The sequence below is a fragment of the Heloderma suspectum genome, chromosome 2 (assembly GCF_057233095.1).
Source record: "Heloderma suspectum isolate Gila_16-S chromosome 2, 16-S_ref, whole genome shotgun sequence".
Classification (NCBI taxonomy): domain Eukaryota; kingdom Metazoa; phylum Chordata; class Lepidosauria; order Squamata; family Helodermatidae; genus Heloderma; species Heloderma suspectum.
In genome coordinates, this window is record NC_139459.1 from 188,204,566 (window position 1) to 188,223,192 (window position 18,627).

At 45.3% G+C, this 18,627-nt stretch overlaps 1 protein-coding gene across 2 annotated transcripts in view; it reads right to left on the reverse strand.

The window, feature by feature from the left end:
* Positions 1-18,316, reverse strand: part of AVIL (advillin) — a 64,285-nt gene extending 45,969 nt beyond the window's left edge. Inside the window, exons 1-3 of one of the 2 annotated variants that reach the window (XM_084836824.1) lie at positions 18,203-18,316; positions 7,783-7,882; positions 130-204 (exon numbers count right to left, since the gene is read on the reverse strand). In XM_084836824.1, coding sequence (XP_084692950.1) covers positions 130-204; positions 7,783-7,848 — 141 coding nt within the window. In that variant the 5' untranslated portion in view covers positions 7,849-7,882; positions 18,203-18,316. Of the gene's footprint in view, positions 1-129; positions 205-7,782; positions 7,883-14,659; positions 14,818-18,202 lie in introns of those variants that run through there. The other variant, XM_084836823.1, reaches the window with a different exon arrangement.
* Positions 18,317-18,627: the final 311 nt, after the last annotated feature.

The following is an 18,627-nucleotide window of genomic DNA, read 5'->3' on the forward strand; positions in this document are numbered from 1 at the left end:
CATAGTTCATGGCTTAAAACCAAGCCAAACCAAACCAAACCACCTTTTCAACTTCATAATGCTGTTATATCATCAATAAGAAGAGATCTTCAGCACCGTACCAGAGGCTGCCTCTTTCGGGGCACTTACTGAGAGGAGAACGTAGCAATCACCTTCATAGAAGCTGCCATGGGCTTTCGGAGGCACCAATACTAGATCCATTTTCTGGGAAGAAGAAACACACAGCTAAAAACTGTCCAAAGAAAACTTAATCACCTTCAGTCACAAGCACCGATCATCACCTCTGCTCAACCCTCAGGCGTCTATCAGTGATGCCAATGTACATACTTGGGTACCATGTGGAGAAGATGGATCGTGCGGCTCTCCTGGTGTAGCCACAAAACAGTAAATTCATTATAAAAATCAAGCAACTTCGCTAAACCCATGAGATACTGAAATGGTTGTATGAACATGCTCTTACAGTATAATCCTACATAAGAAATAAGCTCCAGTATATTTAAGATGCTTCAGCAAAGGAGAGCGTTACCTTGTCGTGGTGCTGGAGCTTGAGCACCTTAGTGATGAGCTAAACCGTGAAGGGACACCCAAGACGGGAAGGTCATGGCAGACAGGTCAGACTAAATACGATCCCTGGGGAAGGAAACGGCAACCCACCCCAGTATTCTTGCCATGAAAACTAAATGGATCAGTACAACCAGAGATATGTTGGTATACCATCGGAAGATGGGACTCCCAGGTCGGAAGATGGTCAAAATGCTACTGGGGAGGAACAGAGGATAAGTTCAACTAGCCCCAGGTGTGATGACGCAGCTAGCTCCAAACCAAAAGGACAGCTAGCGGCCGACGTGCTGGTGGTGAACGACGAATCCGATGTTCTAAAGATCAACACACCATAGGAACCTGGAATGTAAGATCTATGAGCCAGGGCAAATTGGATGTGGTTATTGGGGAGACGTCAAGATTAAATATAGACATTTTGGGTGTCAGTGAACTGAAATGGCCTGGAATGGGCCACTTCACATCAAATGACCACCAGATCTACTACTGTGGACAAGAGGACCACAGAAGAAATGGAGTAGCCTTCATAATTAATAATAAAGTGGCTAAAGCAGTGCTTGGATACAATCAAAAAAATGACAGAATGATCTCAATTCGAATTCAGGGTAAGCCATTTCACATCACAGTGATCCAAATATACGCCCCAACCACAGATGCTGAAGAAGCAGAAGTAGATCAGTTCTATAAGGATCTGCAGCAACTACTGGATAGTACGCCAAACAAAGATGTTATTTTCATTACAGGAGACTGGAATGCTAAGGTGGGTAGTCAAACGACACCTGGAATTACAGGCAAGCATGTCTGGGAGAACAAAATGAAGCGGGACATAGGCTGATAGAATTTTGCCAAGACAACTCACTGTGCATAGCAAACACTCTCTTCCAACAACCGAAGAGACAACTTTATACATGGACTTCACCAGACGGTCGACACCGAAATCAGATTGACTACATCCTTTGTAGCCAAAGGTGGCGGTCATCTACGCAGTTGGTAAAAACAAGACCTGGAGCTGATTGTAGTTCAGATCACGAACTTCTTATTGCACAATTTAGAATCAGACTAAAGAGAATAGGGAAGACCCACAGATCAGTTAGATATGAGCTCACTAATATTCCTCATGAATATGCAGTGGAGGTGAAGAATAGATTTAAGGCACTAGATTTAGTAGATAGGGTCCCGGAAGAACTATGGACAGAAGTTCGCAACATTGTTCAGGAGGCGGCAACAAAAAACGTCCCAAAGAAAAAGGAAACCAAGAAGGCAAGATGGCTGTCTGCTGAGACACTGGAAGCAGCCCAAGAAAGAAGGAAAGCAAAAGGCAACAGGGATAGGGGGAGATATGCACAATTAAATGCAAAATTCCAGAGGTTAGCCAGAAGAGATAAGGAATTATTTTTAAACAAGCAATGTGCGGAAGCGGAAGAAGATAATAGAATAGGAAGGACAAGAGACCTTTTCCAGAAAATTAGAAACATCGGAGGTAAATTCCATGCAAAAATGGGTATGATCAAAAACAAAGATGGCAAGGACCTAACAGAAGCAGAAGAGATCAAGAAAAGGTGGCAAGAATATACGGAAGATCTGTATAGGAAGGAAAATAATATCGGGGATAGATTTGACGGCGTGGTCAATGAGCTAGAGCCAGACATCCTGAAGAGTGAGGTTGAATGGGCCTTAAGAAGCATTGCTAATAACAAGGCAGCAGGAGATGACAGTATCCCAGCTGAACTGTTTAAAATCTTGCAAGATGATGCTGTCAAGGTGATGCATGCCATATGCCAGCAAATTTTGAAAACAAGAATGGCCAACAGATTGGAAAAAAAAACTTATATCCCCATACCAAAAAAGGGAAGCACCAAAGAATGTTCAAACTCTCGAACAGTGGCACTTATTTCACATGCCAAGATCTTGCAAGGTAGACTCCAGCAATTCATGGAATGAGAATTGCCAGATGTACAAGCTGGGTTTAGAAAAGGCAGAAGGAACTAGAGACCAAATTGCCAATATCCATTGGATAATGGAGAAAGCCAAGGAGTTTCAGAAAACATCTATTTCTGTTTTATTGACTATTCTAAAGCCTTTGACTGTGTGGATCATAACAAACTGTGGCAAGTTCTTGGTGGTATGGGGATACCAAGTCATCTTGTCTGCCTCCTGAGGAATCTGTATAACGACCAAGTAGCAACAGTAAGAACAGACCACGGAACAACGGACTGGTTTAAGTTTGCGAAAGGAGTGCGGCAGGGTTGTATACTCTCACCCTACCTATTCAACCTGTATGCAGAACACATCATGCGACGTGCTAGGCTTGATGAAGCCAAGGCTGGAGTTAAAATCGCTGGAGAAACATTAACAATCTCAGATATGCAGATGATACCTCTTTGATGGCTGAAAGCGAGGAGGAGCTGAGGAACCTCATGACGAAGGTGAAAGAAGAAAGTGCAAAAGCTGGGTTGCAGTTAAACCTCAAAAAAGATTATGGCAACCAGCTTGATTGATAACTGGCAAATAGAGGGAGAAAACGTGGAGGCAGTGACAGACTTTGTCTTTCTAGGCACAAAGATTACTGCAGATGCTGACTGCAGCCAGGAAATCAGAAGACGTTTACTTCTTGGGAGGACAGCAATGACAAATCTTGATAAAATTGTTAAGAGCAGAGACATCACACTGACAACAAAGGTCTGCATAGTTAAAGCAATGGTATTCCTCATAGTAACCTATGGCTGCAAAAGCTGGACCATAAGGAAGGCTGAGCAAAGGAAGATAGATGCTTTTGAACTGTGGTGCTGGAGGAAAATGCTGAGAGTGCCTTGGACTGCAAGAAGATCAAACCAGTCCATACTCCAGGAAATAAAGCCAGAGTGTTCACTTGAGGGAATGATATTAAAGGCAAAACTGAAGTACTTTGGCCACATCATGAGAAGACAGGATACCCTGGAGAAGATGCTGATGCTATGGAAAGTGGAAGGCAAAAGGAAGAGGGGCCAACCAAGGGCAAGATGGATGGATGATATTCTGGAGGTGACAGACTCGACCTTGGGGAGCTGGGGGTGGCGATTGCTGATAGGAAGCTCTGGCGTGGGCTGGTCCATGAAGTCATGAAGAGTCGGAAGCAACTGACCGAATAAACAACAACAACAATATTTAAGGTGACAACAGGAGCTTCCAGCTGAGGCTTTTGCCATGCAATAGCCCTGCCTCATGCACGGAAGGGGGCCAAATGTCAACTTCTTCCATGAGTAGCCCTCCCGTGTTTTCCCACCACTTTTTCTGTCTTTGTTCTTTCCACAAAAAAGGTAAAGAGGAAAAGACGGAATAGCTGCACAATGCCTTTTGCTGCCTTTTCAAGGGCCCTCTGTCTGGAAGCACTCTTACTCTCAGGGAAGTGTACTCAGAACTACAGCCTTCATTGGTTAGTAAGGCTCCAGTTTTGAGCATCTGTTCATCTGGTGCTGAAAGGGTTAAATAATTTAGCTAACAAAAGATTGAAGAGCCTACTTCAAACTGAAGATGGCTAATTTGATGTGGAATGGTCTGCTGAGGGTCTTGGCGAGTCCTACAAGAAGACCCCCTAAAGGACCCCAGACCCATATTTAAGAAGACCCCAGACTTATATTCCAGACTCCTGTCCTGACCCATGGGCAAGAAGACCCTGAAATTGTGATTCTATGCTAATTAATGTTACGACATCGTAATACCTCTAAGACTCTACAGGACTGGCTTTGAAAGAAGAGGGGGGAAATGTAGCTGTCATTGCAAGTGGCTTTGCAGAGCAAGATCAAGGTCATGGTGAACTGTGCTGGCACAGAAGCTGATATGAGCGAAAGAACAGAGGAACTGAGCATGCTCAGATGCCCACTAGGAGAAGGAAAATCATTGTTAGACGACTTGTGTTGTATACCTGCAGATAAGAAAACGTCCTTACTCGACGGTGGTTGTTGGGAGGGGGAAGCCATGGCACTGAGTATGTGCAACGAGTGGAAGGAGGTGTTGGAGTGGATATGACCAAAGATGACTGTGAGTTCAAAAGAAGATGCACCAGGGAGAAACGCATCGATCAAGATAATATGCCCAGATGGTAGACCTTTTAGCCACATTTTGGGCATTTCTACACCAGCCTAAAATCCTGCATTTAAAACGGGGCGTTCCACTTCCATTTTAAATACAGGATCACAACAACTCCCTTTTTCATGTGCTTCCTTCCCCACCCCCTCCTCCTCCCTGTATCTGAGTCTTCCATTATCTTTCACTGATCTCTCTCCTCTTCTTGCCGCTTTGACTCTTTTCACGGAGGAAACTGAAGCAGGGTAATTTGATAGCTCATTATCTGCGATCTACTTAGAAATGGAACAAAGGGCATTTTAGCGCAGGAGACGCCTGGGATGTTCACGGCGTCATGAAAAGAGCCCGCAAACTTCCATGAAGGAGCAATCTCAATTGCAGGATAAAAGCCCGGTGTGAAGGAACCCTTTGAGAAGTTTCAGTTTAACCTGTTAGTGATAATGCCAGAGATGTTCCCAAAACATGTGGGCATAAAATGTGAGATTGTTGAGGGATAGATAGACACCTCACTTGTAATGGGTGAATGGATGGTCTAACCACCCATGTACCCCATTTTTGATTGGAAGATGGTTGTCTCATCACTCATTGGGGCTCCCACCTTTGGCTAGAACAAATGTATAAAAGTGCAGGTAGCAAGAACCCTTTGCTTCTTCTGTTTCACTTTCCTCTCTTGCCGCCTCGCCTCTCTGGACCACCGGATCCAAGGATTTGGGTAGCTATGAGCCTCTTTAGACTCTTAGACTTTAGAACTTGCAAATAATTTTAACCCTTTACTTTCTGAAGTTAGGTCTTAGAATATTTTCTGAGCTTGAGAGATAGAATTCTTTCCAAGTCTTTGGTTTTCCCTTTTACTCCAGCTTCTACCTTTAACTAAATGGAATTCTTCACATGCCTAGAGGAACTTAGTAATTCTTTAGCTTAGCCTTTTATATATTCAAGTAATGTGCAGTAGGAAGAAAAAGGGAGAGTTCACATTTTTTAGCATGTTTTTAGTTTAGCTTTAATCTGCAAGTAGTAAGCAGGAGGATGAGAAGGAGGAGCCATAACAACAAGTGCCAGCTTTGTCAATTGCTATTTTGGTTAATTTCATATTGACCTTACATTCTCTTTTGCTGCTGATAATGTACTCACAGAATAACTTCTAATGCTCATATAACCGCGATGCTACCTTTCTTAATCCTTGCATGTTTCTTAACTAAAGCATAAAGGGTGCAATCCTATTGGATCCACCCTGGATACTCATAGGCCTCTGAACTCAGAGGCTTATGAGTATCCAGTGCAGAGTGGGGGGCGCAAAGGAGGCTGTCCTTGCTTCTGCCATGCCTCCCACTCTGCATTTCAGCTAGATGGGCTTTTTCACCCACCTAGTTGAGGTGTCTCAGAGGGGATGGGAAGACCTCTGGATACGAGGTCTCTGGTGCAAGCTGGCCTCCCCAGTCCCCTCTCCTCCCTGTTCACGGAACGCCCCCTTTACCAGCTCTCTGAGGTTGCTTTTGTGACCTCGGAGAGGCGGCTGGTGCAGTTCTCTCTGCGCCGGCAGTGAGAGGGATGAAGAGGGGGAGGGAGCTCAGGCTCCTGGGTCCAAGGTCGGAGCAGTGTCCTTAGATCCAGGAATCCAAAATACCCTATACACCCCAGACATTCTCTAAGGGCCATAGGATTGCTCCCCTAATGGATTTCAATTTATATTTTAGTTTGTGGTGATGTTTGCCCGTTTGGACTTTGCTTGGTTGCCCACTAGGGTGTCGAGAACCCAGTTGGTGTAGGTTCTGAAATTAACAGCATCTACTCAAAAGCGGGGGGATTCTTTTTCTGGCAAGGGTCACGTGCTGATGGTGGGCAGGGCTGAAACCAATTCCCTCTCCCTTTCTCTCTTCTTCCTCCCTGCCCAGCAGGCTGACGGCAGAAGCACAGATTGCTCTTGCTAGAGGTCTGAACTGATCACTTGCAGTCTAAAATGCAGAATTTTAAGCTGGTGTAGAGATGCCCCAGGGGTCACATGAAAGTCAGTCAAGGAGTACACGGGTTGCCCACCCCAAGTCTAGATCGGGGTGGGCAGAAAGAAGACCTCCAGATGTTTTGAATTTCAACTCAAAGCATTCCTGACCATTGACCATTGACTACCTTCTGCCCACCCCTGCTCTAGATAACTCATATTAGCCCAATAGAGTTGTCCCCACTGTTTTTTCTCCCCTAGTACGATTCCTGTGTCTTTAATTTTAGTCTATCTATCTATCCATCCATCCTGCTTTTCCACTTTTCTCCAGTCCACAAAGCTGCTAACAGCGATTTTTTTAGAATATAGTTAAGTAGAGCAGTACAATAAACAATGCATTACATATATTAAAACTTTAAGCACTGATCACAAGGGGGGAAATCCTTTTTTAAAAAAGGAACAAGCAGCTGCCTACAGCCCAAAAGCTTGGTGAGTAAAAAGTTTTATCCTGTCCTCTAAAAGGGCAGTTGAGCATCTGGTGGATATCCCTCAGGAGAGAATTCAGCAAATGGGGTCACTACTGAAAAAGCCCTATTCCTATAGATCAGTCTGGGTTCAGATGGTGGTGGAATCTGAAGAAAGACCTAATTTCCCAATCTTGATTCACTGGTAGTGTGGGAGAGGAGATGCTCCCTCAAATATCTCATACTTAAGACATGTAAGTTAACACTAGCACCTGGCATTAAGGCCAGAAACTGAGAGGCAATCAGTGGCATTCTCATAATTTCAGTGTAATATGCTCCAGAAGTTCAAGCAGTTATATTCTGGACTAGCTGAAATTTTTGAACTGTTTTCAAGGGCAGCCCTATGTAAAGCACATTACAGCAGCTGAGACGTTACTAGAGCATGCAGAACAGCTCTATGAGAAGCAGAAATTCAGTAAAGTGAAGTCTTCATAAACATGGAAGTACAATTATGGGAATAATCTCCTCCTTTTGAATGTTGGCATGTCAGTCAGCTGTTAAAGGCCTGGGAGACTTAAAAAAAACGAGATAGTGACCTATCTAGCTTACAACAACGACCTAGATGGAAGGTTCTAGATGTGCTCAAAATTGAACTAATAGTAAGTAAAGAGGTGGTAACCATTCAGTTAGGTCCTTCCTTATGCAGCTTGAGAGAGGAAAGAAATTTTGAGCTTGGCATTGAGGAAACTTTATTCACCCCACCTCAGTCCTCCAGATGATCAGTCCAGGCATGTTGGTAACAGCCTTGAAGGCGCTGGTCAGAGCCATGGTGGCTCCCAGTTTTCAAAATATTCAGCGGCACCTGCCAAAAGAAGAACAAGTAGTTCCACCTATTACCAAGGGGGAGAATTTGGGGTGTAAATTATTTAGGGATAGCAAATGTAGTAGTAGTAGTAGTAGTATTACATTTATATCCCAACTTTTTTCCTCTAGCAAGGCACCCAAGGCGGCTTACATGATCCTCCTCCTTCCCCTCTCTATTTTAACCTCACAACCACCCTGTGAGGTAGGTTAGGCTGAGAGTCACTGACCGGCCCAAAGCCACTCAGTGAATCTCATGGCCAAATGTGGACTAGAACCTGGGTCTCTCCAACAGTCTAAGCACTACACCACACTAGCTCTCTTTTGACAAGCATTATTCAAAATATGTCAGCCTTGGGCACCGATCTCACAAGCCCCCTCCCCTCACATGTTCAGCCTATTCGGATTCAGCATGTCTGAATCAGGCTTCCCTCTCCATTCCATCTGAATTATGAGAGGCTGTGCAAGTGCTAACCAGTGCCTGAAGGCAATGATGGGCTGGATAAGGGGCAATTAAGGAAGTCGGAGAAATCCGCAACAGAATCAAATGAGTTTGGATTTCTGTGAATCTGACCAGCAAATCCAGCAGCAGACCAGCTTTACCTGAGTTGCATGGATTCCACAGACTTGAGGACCAGGTTTTTATTTCTGGAATTTTACGAAAATTTAGTCATAGAAAAATATGTAAAATAAAACAACTCCAACCAAAGATGTGTATTTCCTCCATAGGCTAAAGCATGAAATGCACATTTTGGGGGGAATTTGCTCATGGGGGGGGTGTGCATTTTGCAAGTGCGAATTTGCACAAACTCTGGACATTGGAAAAAATCCAATTCTGCAAATGAGTGGAAGGAACAAAAGGCACTTGACAATCCACAAAATGAAGATGGAACGGATTTTACCAAATGTCTACATTTCTAAAGCCAATACACTGAAATTAAATCTTGATAAGACAGAGGCTCTGTGGGGTAGGCCGTTCCCTGTTCTAGGAATTAGGTAGACGGCCTGTGCTGGATGAGGTAACACTTCCCCTGACAGAGCAGGTACATAGTCTGAGAGTAAAGCTGTCACTGGCGGCCCAGGTGGCCTCCATGGTGAGATGTGCTTATGGTCAGCTATGGTTGGTTGGCCAGCTACAGACACTGCTGGACCAGGATAACCTGCTGACAGTAGGCCACATTCTGATAACTTCCCAACTGGATTATTGCAATGTTTTCCGCATGGGGCTTCCCTGAAGATGGCCCGGAAGCTGCAACTGGTGCAGATCGCTGCTACCCGTGTGTTCACAGACAGCAAGACATGAGCATATCACACCAGTCTTGAAATCTCTACACTGGCTGCCAGGCCCAATTCAAGGTGTTAGCAGATGTGTACCTAGCCCAACATGGCTAAGGACCCAAGTACTTGAAGGATCGTCTTCCCCAGTACTGACTAGCCTGGAATTTAAAATTGTCCCGGGGGCCTTTGCTTGCATTGCCCTTGATGAGTGTGGCCTGGGGGGGCTACCACATGTGACAGCGCCTTCTCAGTGGCAGTGCCCTGGCTATGGAGCTCCCTCCCAGTGGAGGTCTGCTTATCCCTCATGTTGTTGTCATTTAGGCACCAGTTGAATGTGCATTTCTTTGTGCAAGCTGTTGGGGTACAGGCAAGTGTTTTTTGGTTTATCTGTCTATTTTGCTGATGGTTTTCTTGTAGTTTATTATATATGTGTGCTTTTAGAATCATGACTTTAATGGTGTTTGTATGTGCTATTGTGTTTATGAAGGTTGTTGGCTACCCTGGGCTCTTTGTAGGATATAAATAAATTAAGAGTGCAATCTATGCATATTTAGATGGAAAAAGGTCCTACAACTCCCAGCATACCCTTGAGGCATGCTGGGGGTTGTAGGACTTCTTTCTGTCCAAACATGAATAGGATCGCACCCTAAGTAAATTAGAGACGGAGACAGAGAGATAGAGATACACACACACATACAGAGCAAGGTCCTTCTAAGGGCTACTCTGCCCATAACTAAATCTTTATGAAATAAGCTAGCAGCTTCCCATTGACTGGTGAAATCTGAAGCACTTGGAGTATTGAACAGTTATTTGTGGATACTTTATAATTTTAAAAACAAATTCAACCACGTTGGCCCATAAGAAAAATTCCAAAATAGTCAGGCAAAATATTTATTAGAACTGGACAAATATGCTCAAAATAGTCAGCACACTTTCGAGATCTCCAGATCTCTGCATCAGGCAAAAAGTAGGGTTGCGGGATGGGGGGAGAGAAAGGCTGATTTGATGCTGAAGACATGAAATGTGCACTGTAAGAAGATAGAGTGGAGGAGGAAGAGGAGGAGGTGCAGTCTGAAAGAGATCAGGCCAGCCTTCCCCACCCTAGTGCCCTTCAGATGTTGTGGACTACAAATCCCAGCATTGCTGTCCATTGGCCATGCTGGCTAGGACTCATGGGAGTTGAAGTTCAAAACATATGAATGGCACCAGGGTGGGGAGGGCTGGATTAGGATCAGCCTAATAGGTGTCATGCAGGTTTCCAGTTGCACATAGGATTGCTGGGACAAACACACACACTGGGGTTGTCCGCATGTAACAGTGGCATTTGGTGGCAAATCGTGGGTTAATCAACCCACAAACTGTGGGCATGTGTGCTGTTTACAAGCCGTTTCCAGTTTCCAGCAACAATCTACGAATGCTACATTCATAAGTTGTTACTGTGATGTTCAAACCTGGGCACTCTGGGTTCGCCCATGGATTAAACAACCCAAAGTTAACCCATGGTTTCTTGTTGCTGAATCATGGGTTGTTGTTAATGTGCAAACCCTGCACTATGGTTTAACTATGGGTTGTTAAACACAAACAACCCAGGAAGAGAACCCATGGTTTGTTATTAGGTTGTGAACTCTGGGTTGTTCATGGTTAACAACCCATTGTTAAACCATAGTGCAAGTTTTGCATGTAACAAGCCACGATTCAACAACAGCCCATACTCAACCCGTACTCTGGGTTGTCGTTACATGTGAACCAGGTCAATGGCTGATTCTCCTATTTAAAAATATATATAAAATCCAGTTGCTTGATAATGAGATATATCTCCAACCTTTGGCGAAACATAAAGGTTCCTTGGTTGGCAGAGAACAAAAGTAGAGAAACATAACATTTTTTACATTAGCAAAGGTGTAACCTGAAACCTGCACGACACCTAGCAGAACTTAATCCATTTAAGTCTGTGGCTCTTCCTCCACTCCGTCTCAAGACTCTGACGATGCAGATTTCATGACTTCACCATCAAGTTGGCTTTTGTCCTTCTCCTCTCCCTCCCTTTTTGTAACATTTTGCCCAATGAAGAGACCAGAGATCTCAAAAGCTTGCCCACAATTTTGTGCCCATTTGGTTGGTAGTACATAGTAAACCTGAGTGTGGATTTTGGAATTTATAATCTGTACATTTCTTAGTGTTCTCTCACTATTTCACAAATGTTCCTCTAATATCTTGTGTGCTGGCGGTGCCTGTACGTGATTATGGTTTCTTGCAGTTGACCCAGTATTTGTAATGAATCCATAAATTACTGTTATATTTCTCCTTTTGTCTTATAGATTTCCTTGGCCATTGTTATTACAGCAATCCACTAGGTGATGCTCTTGCTGTTTCTTTGCTTGCTTGGGAACAGAAAGGTAACCATTTCCCAGTTACTTAGAGATTCCAGGATTTTACTAGTAAAGGAGCTACATAACTTCAAAGGCACACATCCTATTTTCCCCATTATCTCTACATATTAAAAAAAACAATATTCCATCTCACTCTTCCAACATTTCATCACTCTACTACACAGGGCCAGCCCAAGACATTTTGCTGCCTGGTGCACCCGCCCACCTACCCAAGGTTCATAGTATCCAAAGCCAGCCAAGTTATTTTGGCAAATGTGGCAGAAAATCCCGTAAGCACCTCTCCTCATCCGGTAGTAGAAATACAACAAAAATAAAGGAAATAACTAACAGTTTCCTGCCCTTTCATGACTCCTAAAATCTGCTGCTTGAGGTGACTGCCTCACCCTGTCTAATGGTAGGGCTGGCCCTGCTACTACAGCATGACTAAAGAGAGCCCAGGACCAGGTCTATGCAGACAGGGGCAGGCATGATTCGCCATGACTGGAATCACCGAGATTTAGCACACCACCCCAGTGGGTTCTGAATGGTTGCCATTCATACCTATGGAGAAAAGTAAAAACGTGGGAGAAATTGCCTCAGTGAGAGCAAAAGCTGTCCTCTGTCCCTAACACTGAGTGGTCCACTCTCACTGACAGGAATCCTGCCGAGGCATGCAATGTGTCTATGTGCAGACAGCATGGAGATACACAGCATCTCCCAGGAATTCCTGCAATGTGCAATCTTTCCCACAGCATACGGCTCATCTGTCATAGTGCTGGGCATTTTGCTACTGTGTGTGTGTGTGCGCGCGCGCGCGCGCGTGTGCGTGCATGTATGCGTGCATGTGCGCTCACACACACCATTTTTCAGAGCTCCGCAGCCAGGTATATGCAGATGAGCGAGGGGCCTGCATGCCGATGGAGACTGGCTCAGTTCTCAGTGTCTCCCATTTGGCTCTATGGTGGAGGTGGGGAAGCTGTGGCTCTCCAGATATTGTTGGACTGCAACTCCCATCATCCCTGACCATCGACCATGCCAGGTGGGGTTGGTGGGAGTTGCAGCCCAACAACATCTGGAAGGCTGCATATTCCCTGCCCGTGCTCTATGGGACAAGGTATACAGGCTGCCTTCTGTGGACAATGGAGAGGGTTCGAAAGTGACTCTCACCACAGATGCTTCCTAGGTCCTCCCCAGCACCAGGTTTAACCCCCCACCCCAGTGATATTCCAACTTTCTCCAATATAAGTGAATGGATACCATTCACTCATGTGGGGGAAAATAAAGCATTGCACTTGAACACAATGTTGCAATGGAGGCAAAAATCATACCCACTGTCCCTGACTGTGGATGGCCCAGTCTCTACCAATAGAGACCTGGAAGGCCAGTCTGATCATGAAAAGTGCTGAAGGCAGACTAACTGGGAGGCCAAGAGGAGGGTGCATTTTCAACCTGGGACAGCATAAGAACAGACCTGCTGGATCAAACCAAAGGGGCCATCCAGTCCAGCATTCTGATCACACAGTGGCCAACCAATGCACTTTTTGTATTGTATTGTTTTTAGATCATGTTCTTATGGTGTTTATTTGCATTTGCATGATTGTGCTGATTATGGTTTATATTGATTTTGGTCTTCTGTTATATTAATTATGGATTTCTGTATTTGTTGGTGTAAGTCACTTCAAGATTACTTTTTGCAAAACAGAATTCTTACTACTGTTAATTATAATTATAATTATCACCATCATCATCACCATCATTAGATGCCCACAGGAATCCCACAGATAGGATATGCATGTGGTAGCACCCTCCTGCTCATATTCCCCAGCAATGTGGGTGCAATAGTATACCAGCACACTGCCTGGAGATAGCATATAGCCATCATGGCTATATAGCAAAAAGGCCAAAGAGCCTGTTTTGAGACCATGGAGGCCACCACTGAGTTGCTGCAATACAGCAGTCTGCAGCAAAGAACATTTGAGAACCACGGTCTCAGAAGTGAAGTAAGCTGTTGGCACATTTGCTTTATATGCAGATGATGAAGACACCACATTGCGCAAGTTGCATGGCAAATCTTCACTTGGGAGGTTAACGCATACTATTTTTTAATTATTATTTACTTAGCTCTGAAACTGCAATAGCAGCAGGAACGAACGTGCTGCCTCTCGTTCAGATACAGCCGTGGCCAGCGGTGTAGTAGCAAATTTTGAAGCGCAGGCGCTCATCATGACAGTACCCATAGCCACACCCCTGAGGAGAGTCCAAAAATGGCAGGCGGCTGTGTTGATCCATAGCAACAAACCAGTTCTAGCAGTTTTCACCTCCACCAGGGGCAGGCCTTTTGCAAAGCTCATGGGTCTTCACTGCCCATTCAAGACCAAACCAGCCCCCAGATCCTCTGCATCACAACAGGGAACAATAGATTGTTGCTGGCAAAATTCATTTCCCCCAAGCTACTATGAGGGTTGCAGCTCAGGTCAGAGGGAACAGGGAAGCTTGATTTGGGGGGGCGGTGGGGGGGAGATGACATAACAGTCCCTGCTCCTAAAAGAACAGTCCTGGCGCTTTGACGGTGTGTGTCCTGGCTCCACTACTCCACTGGCCATGGCTTCCTGATGTGCCTCCTCTCTCGGGCATGGGGTGTGGGGTAGGGGCAGAGGTGATCAAAGCAAGGATAGGCATGGTTGCAAGCACACTTGCCATCCTCTGCCACAGGAATGGTGTCAAGGCCAGATTGCCCCTAACTTCTAAAGGAGTGTAAATTTTTGTACCTGGCTTCCTCCCCTCCTTCTCCTGCTTTGTGCTGCAGCCAGGATCAGCCCCGGGATCTGCTTTTAGCATCTTGGCTTTGCCCTCCAGAACAGAATGCCTCTGAGCATGTCCAGGCTCCCTTTCCCTCACCACTGAGTCATCACAGCCAGCCCTGCTCCATCCGAGAGCAGGAGAAGACAGACAGAGGTGGCATTGTCTAGGCAGGCCCCTCGCTCCAACTTTTCAAACAAAGCCCCTGGCATGCGAGGGCACACGGCAGTCCCACTGCACAGGTAGTTGGAGCCTCCTTGCTCATTCTCACCACTGGGGCTCTCATCAAGGCACGCGCACGGGGCGCGGGAGGGTGGCATGCAGATACTTACAAATCACTGTGAAGCTCTAGCTGCTCACTGCTAGCTTCTCCTTCATGCGGCAGGGGAGAGGCACGCTCCAAGACCAGTGGAGCATTCTGGGAGACCCAAGGGCTGGCAGGCTGGCTCAGAGCAGCCTAACCTATAAAAGCATCCTTCCTACACCCTCCCCCTCCCCCCATCCCCTCCTCCCCATTGCTCGGTCATTGAAGCCAGATGGTGGGATTTAACGAGGGGAGCCGTCCAGCCTGTAGACTCTTGCTCGGGGCTTGGAGGCATCCCAGAGGCTGGGATTGATTAGCCAGCAGCATGCAGGGCTGAGCTTGCTTGCTTGCTTGGCCTGCGCTTTGGAAAGAATTGTCCATCCCTTTCCTCCTTTGGCAGGGGAAAGAGCTATGAACACCAAGGGATTTGTGCAGCCAGGCCTTCCGCCACTTCTGGACACTGTGGAAATTCACCGTCACTTTGTCTAAAAACTAGAGGGGACCAAGCAAGGGTGATCCCCTTGTCACACTTTCCCTCAGTGGACAAGCTCTGGAATGGTTCTTGCTGTGAAGGAGGAGGAGGAGGAACACACATGGAAAGCGTTACATCAGAATGGGAAATCGTCCATATGGGTTTTGCAGGGAAGATACTCAAGAAGGATACTAGAGTCTCCTTGCTTCCTGTTTGTGGGTCATTCCTGCAAAATCTGTGTGGATTTTCCATGCTTACATAACAGTCATCAGAAAAATTTTAAAGAGTATGTTCCAGGGGAATCATCCCAGTGCACTCAGCACAGAACATTAAATGTCACATCAGAGCTAACCCTCATGTGGCAAGGGAGAGGCCCAACCCAGCAAGGGAGCTCTCCATCCAAAGCAGATATATCTGCACTGAGAGATTCATTCTGGAGCCAATCAAACTTTATGATGGGAATGTTAGTCTGGGTACATGCATCCCCACCCAGGTAGGCACTAGCTGTGCTCACAACCCACAGTAGGAGCTGGACTGGGGTCTAGGTGTTTTCTCCGGGTCGGTGCCAATCCAGCTCCATTTCCAAGCTAGATTTATCTAATCCTGAGTCACTCAATACCCTTGTATGATGCCACCCATTAGCGGCATGCAACCACCAATTCATATCACAGTACTAGAGTGACCATTGCATTCAGTCCAGATTGAGACTCTGGCACAACTCCCCAAGTGATAATATTGCAGCAGGAACACAAGTCATTGGATCCCATCTAAAAGTATTTTATTTGCTGGAGGAGCAACACGATCTCTAGTAATGCAAATGGGAATTGTGTAGGATGTTCCTGGTCCAAATGCCTGTTGATATCCAGCAAGGGAATCCATGCGTCTGATAGTGTCTATTCCATGTAAGTCAGGGTGCATCAACATACAACCTATGTTCTCACTAAACCCATAGAATGTGCAAAGGCTTTAAAAAAAAACCCTCCAAGGACATTTATTATATTTCCTATGCCCATTTTTTTGTTTTCCCCTCAAAAGCAATCATTAATAAATAGCACTGTTATTAACCTGTTACAATACATCCTAATCTACTACCATGTCCAAGGGAGAAAGGCTTCTCTGTGGTGGCACCCTGATTGTGATATATCTTCCCCATAACGGTACAACTGATGCCAACATTGCAATCTTTTCAGGGCCAGGTCAAAACGTTTTTATTTGCCCAGGCAGTTATTGGCATGTTTATTATCCTGTTATATTGCTTCAGCTGCTGCTCCTCTGTTTTATTATGATGATGTTTTCGTTTCGATAGTATGTTTTGTGTGCCCAGTTTTAGTCATGTTCTTTGTACGCCACCCTGGTATCCACAAGGAAGAAGAGTGGTTTAAAAATATTTTAATAAAGACAACTAAAATAAATAAACATACTAAATGTATGTGCAATGCTAGCTGAACTAACATCTATTAATAGAAGAATAGAAGTGATATGGAAGATTATTACATGGCATAGAATTCCTAGACATAGCTACATCACAGGGTTTAGGGAATCCCTGGGAACTATAGTTTGGCATGTGGGTTTGGGGGTGGGGGGAAGCTAGAGATGCCCATCAGAGAATTATCAGCAGCTGCATCAAGCCACAATGCCCCAGACACTGGGCGAGGGAGACCATGCCAGTCAAACTGACAGGGATGCCAATATATATTTCAAACTTCCTTTGGATTTTTAAGTCCTGGAAAACAGCATTTTCAACTGTGATAAAGGGCCAGGGAGCTGTATCATTTTTGCTCCTTCAGAGTCTGAAGTTTTGGAAAATGTATCTCATTGAGAATGAACACATTAAAAAAAAAAAAAGGCAGCAGTGATCTGGGCTTCTTTGGCCGCAGTTTTGTTTTCCAAAGCAAGTTTGCGGTCATCATTCTGGAGAAAAATTTCCATATGCTGTAAGGAACCAAAGGCAGCCTTGGGTGTGGCATCTGGTCAGGAGGGCTGTGTGTCCAGTGTGGTGGCTCCTAAATTAATCTCTCTCTGCTCCATGTTGCTACTTCTTCCTTCCTTGCTTGCTTTCAATCACCCTAACCCTTATTAAAATGCTCTGCAGTCTGAAAAATGTAAGAACTGTAATCAGAATAAATTTAAAGTAAATGCAGAATTCAAATTTCCATTGGAATAAAAATGCATATTTTATTTGTGTGGGTCAGAGAGCACTTAGACCCCAACTTGGTATGTTCAGACACATTCACTTTATTTATTCCAGGATCCAGACTGGGCGGCCACCAACGCACCTCTCAGAGCCAGTAATTGGTTTAACTTGGATTCTGTTGCCAATGAAGCCGCCTGATGGCACTGAGTCATACCAGGTATCCACACAAAAACACTAAAGAGAGTGCAAACTAAGCCATGCCCATGAATCTGATTTCACTGCCAGGTTTCAGCCCTGGAATATGAGAAGCATGAGACAATAGCGGCCTTCTGGGTGTGTACAGAGTGCTTTTTGTTCACCACTGAGTAACCACAACCAGCCCACACCAGCTGAGAGATCTGAAACTGATCTGTATAAATAGTATGTGAAGACTCTGTTCAGTCACGAAGCTCAATGGATGCCTTGAGCAACCCACTCTCACTCTCTCTCCGTCTCTGAGCCTAACCTACCTCACAGGGCTGTTGCGAGGATAAAATAAGTGCTCCCTGATGCTGGTCTCAACACCTTGGAGAAAGGGCAGTATACAAATAAGGTTATCTTAATCTCAGCAATTTACTTAAGATTCCAGGCAGCTTTGAGTCCCAGTAAATGTTAGAAGTTAGAGCTGCAATCCTATTTGCCCTTACCTGGGAGTAAGCCCCAATGAACTCAGTGGGACTTAACTTCTGGGTAGACATGTATAGTATCGTACTGTAAATTAAGCACTTGCTTTTTCAGAGACCTTCCCCTCTCTTTCCCTTATCGATAGTGAACATTCTCTCTCTTTCTCTCCCCCGAGGCTCTTCTAGAAAAACTACATCCATCAGGTCATCTTGACATCCATCCTTTCCAGTCTTGCCTGGATGGTCCTCCCTCTCCCCCCCCCCCGCATTCCTTCAACCACCCATAAATCAAGCAGTACTTGCCTGAGTTTGCTTCTCCAGCCCAGGGTTGAGGAGCCCAAGCTGTCAAGCAGAGCAGATGGACTCCTCGAGCGCCGAGTAGCACATCAGTCCAGAGGATCCAGACCCACTCACTAAGATTTGCCTGCATTTGCATCTTGCCTACATATCAGCTGCCTGGGCCAATCAGTGCCAGCCTAGCCCAGTGGATTGGATTAGTTTAGGGAAAGTAGCTATTTGTTTCTCTTGACAGCTCTGAAATGTGAGGAGATAAAGACTCCAAGGCCACCTTCTCTCTCTCCTCCTGCCATGTCCACCGCGCCCATTTCCCATTGATTTTTCTAAAGTGCAGCGGTATATCAATAATTCAAGAAAATGGGAGCAGCAGAGGATGTAGAGCTAACCACATTAGAGTGGTTTGCTCGGAACTGAGAAGCAAAGGAGAGATG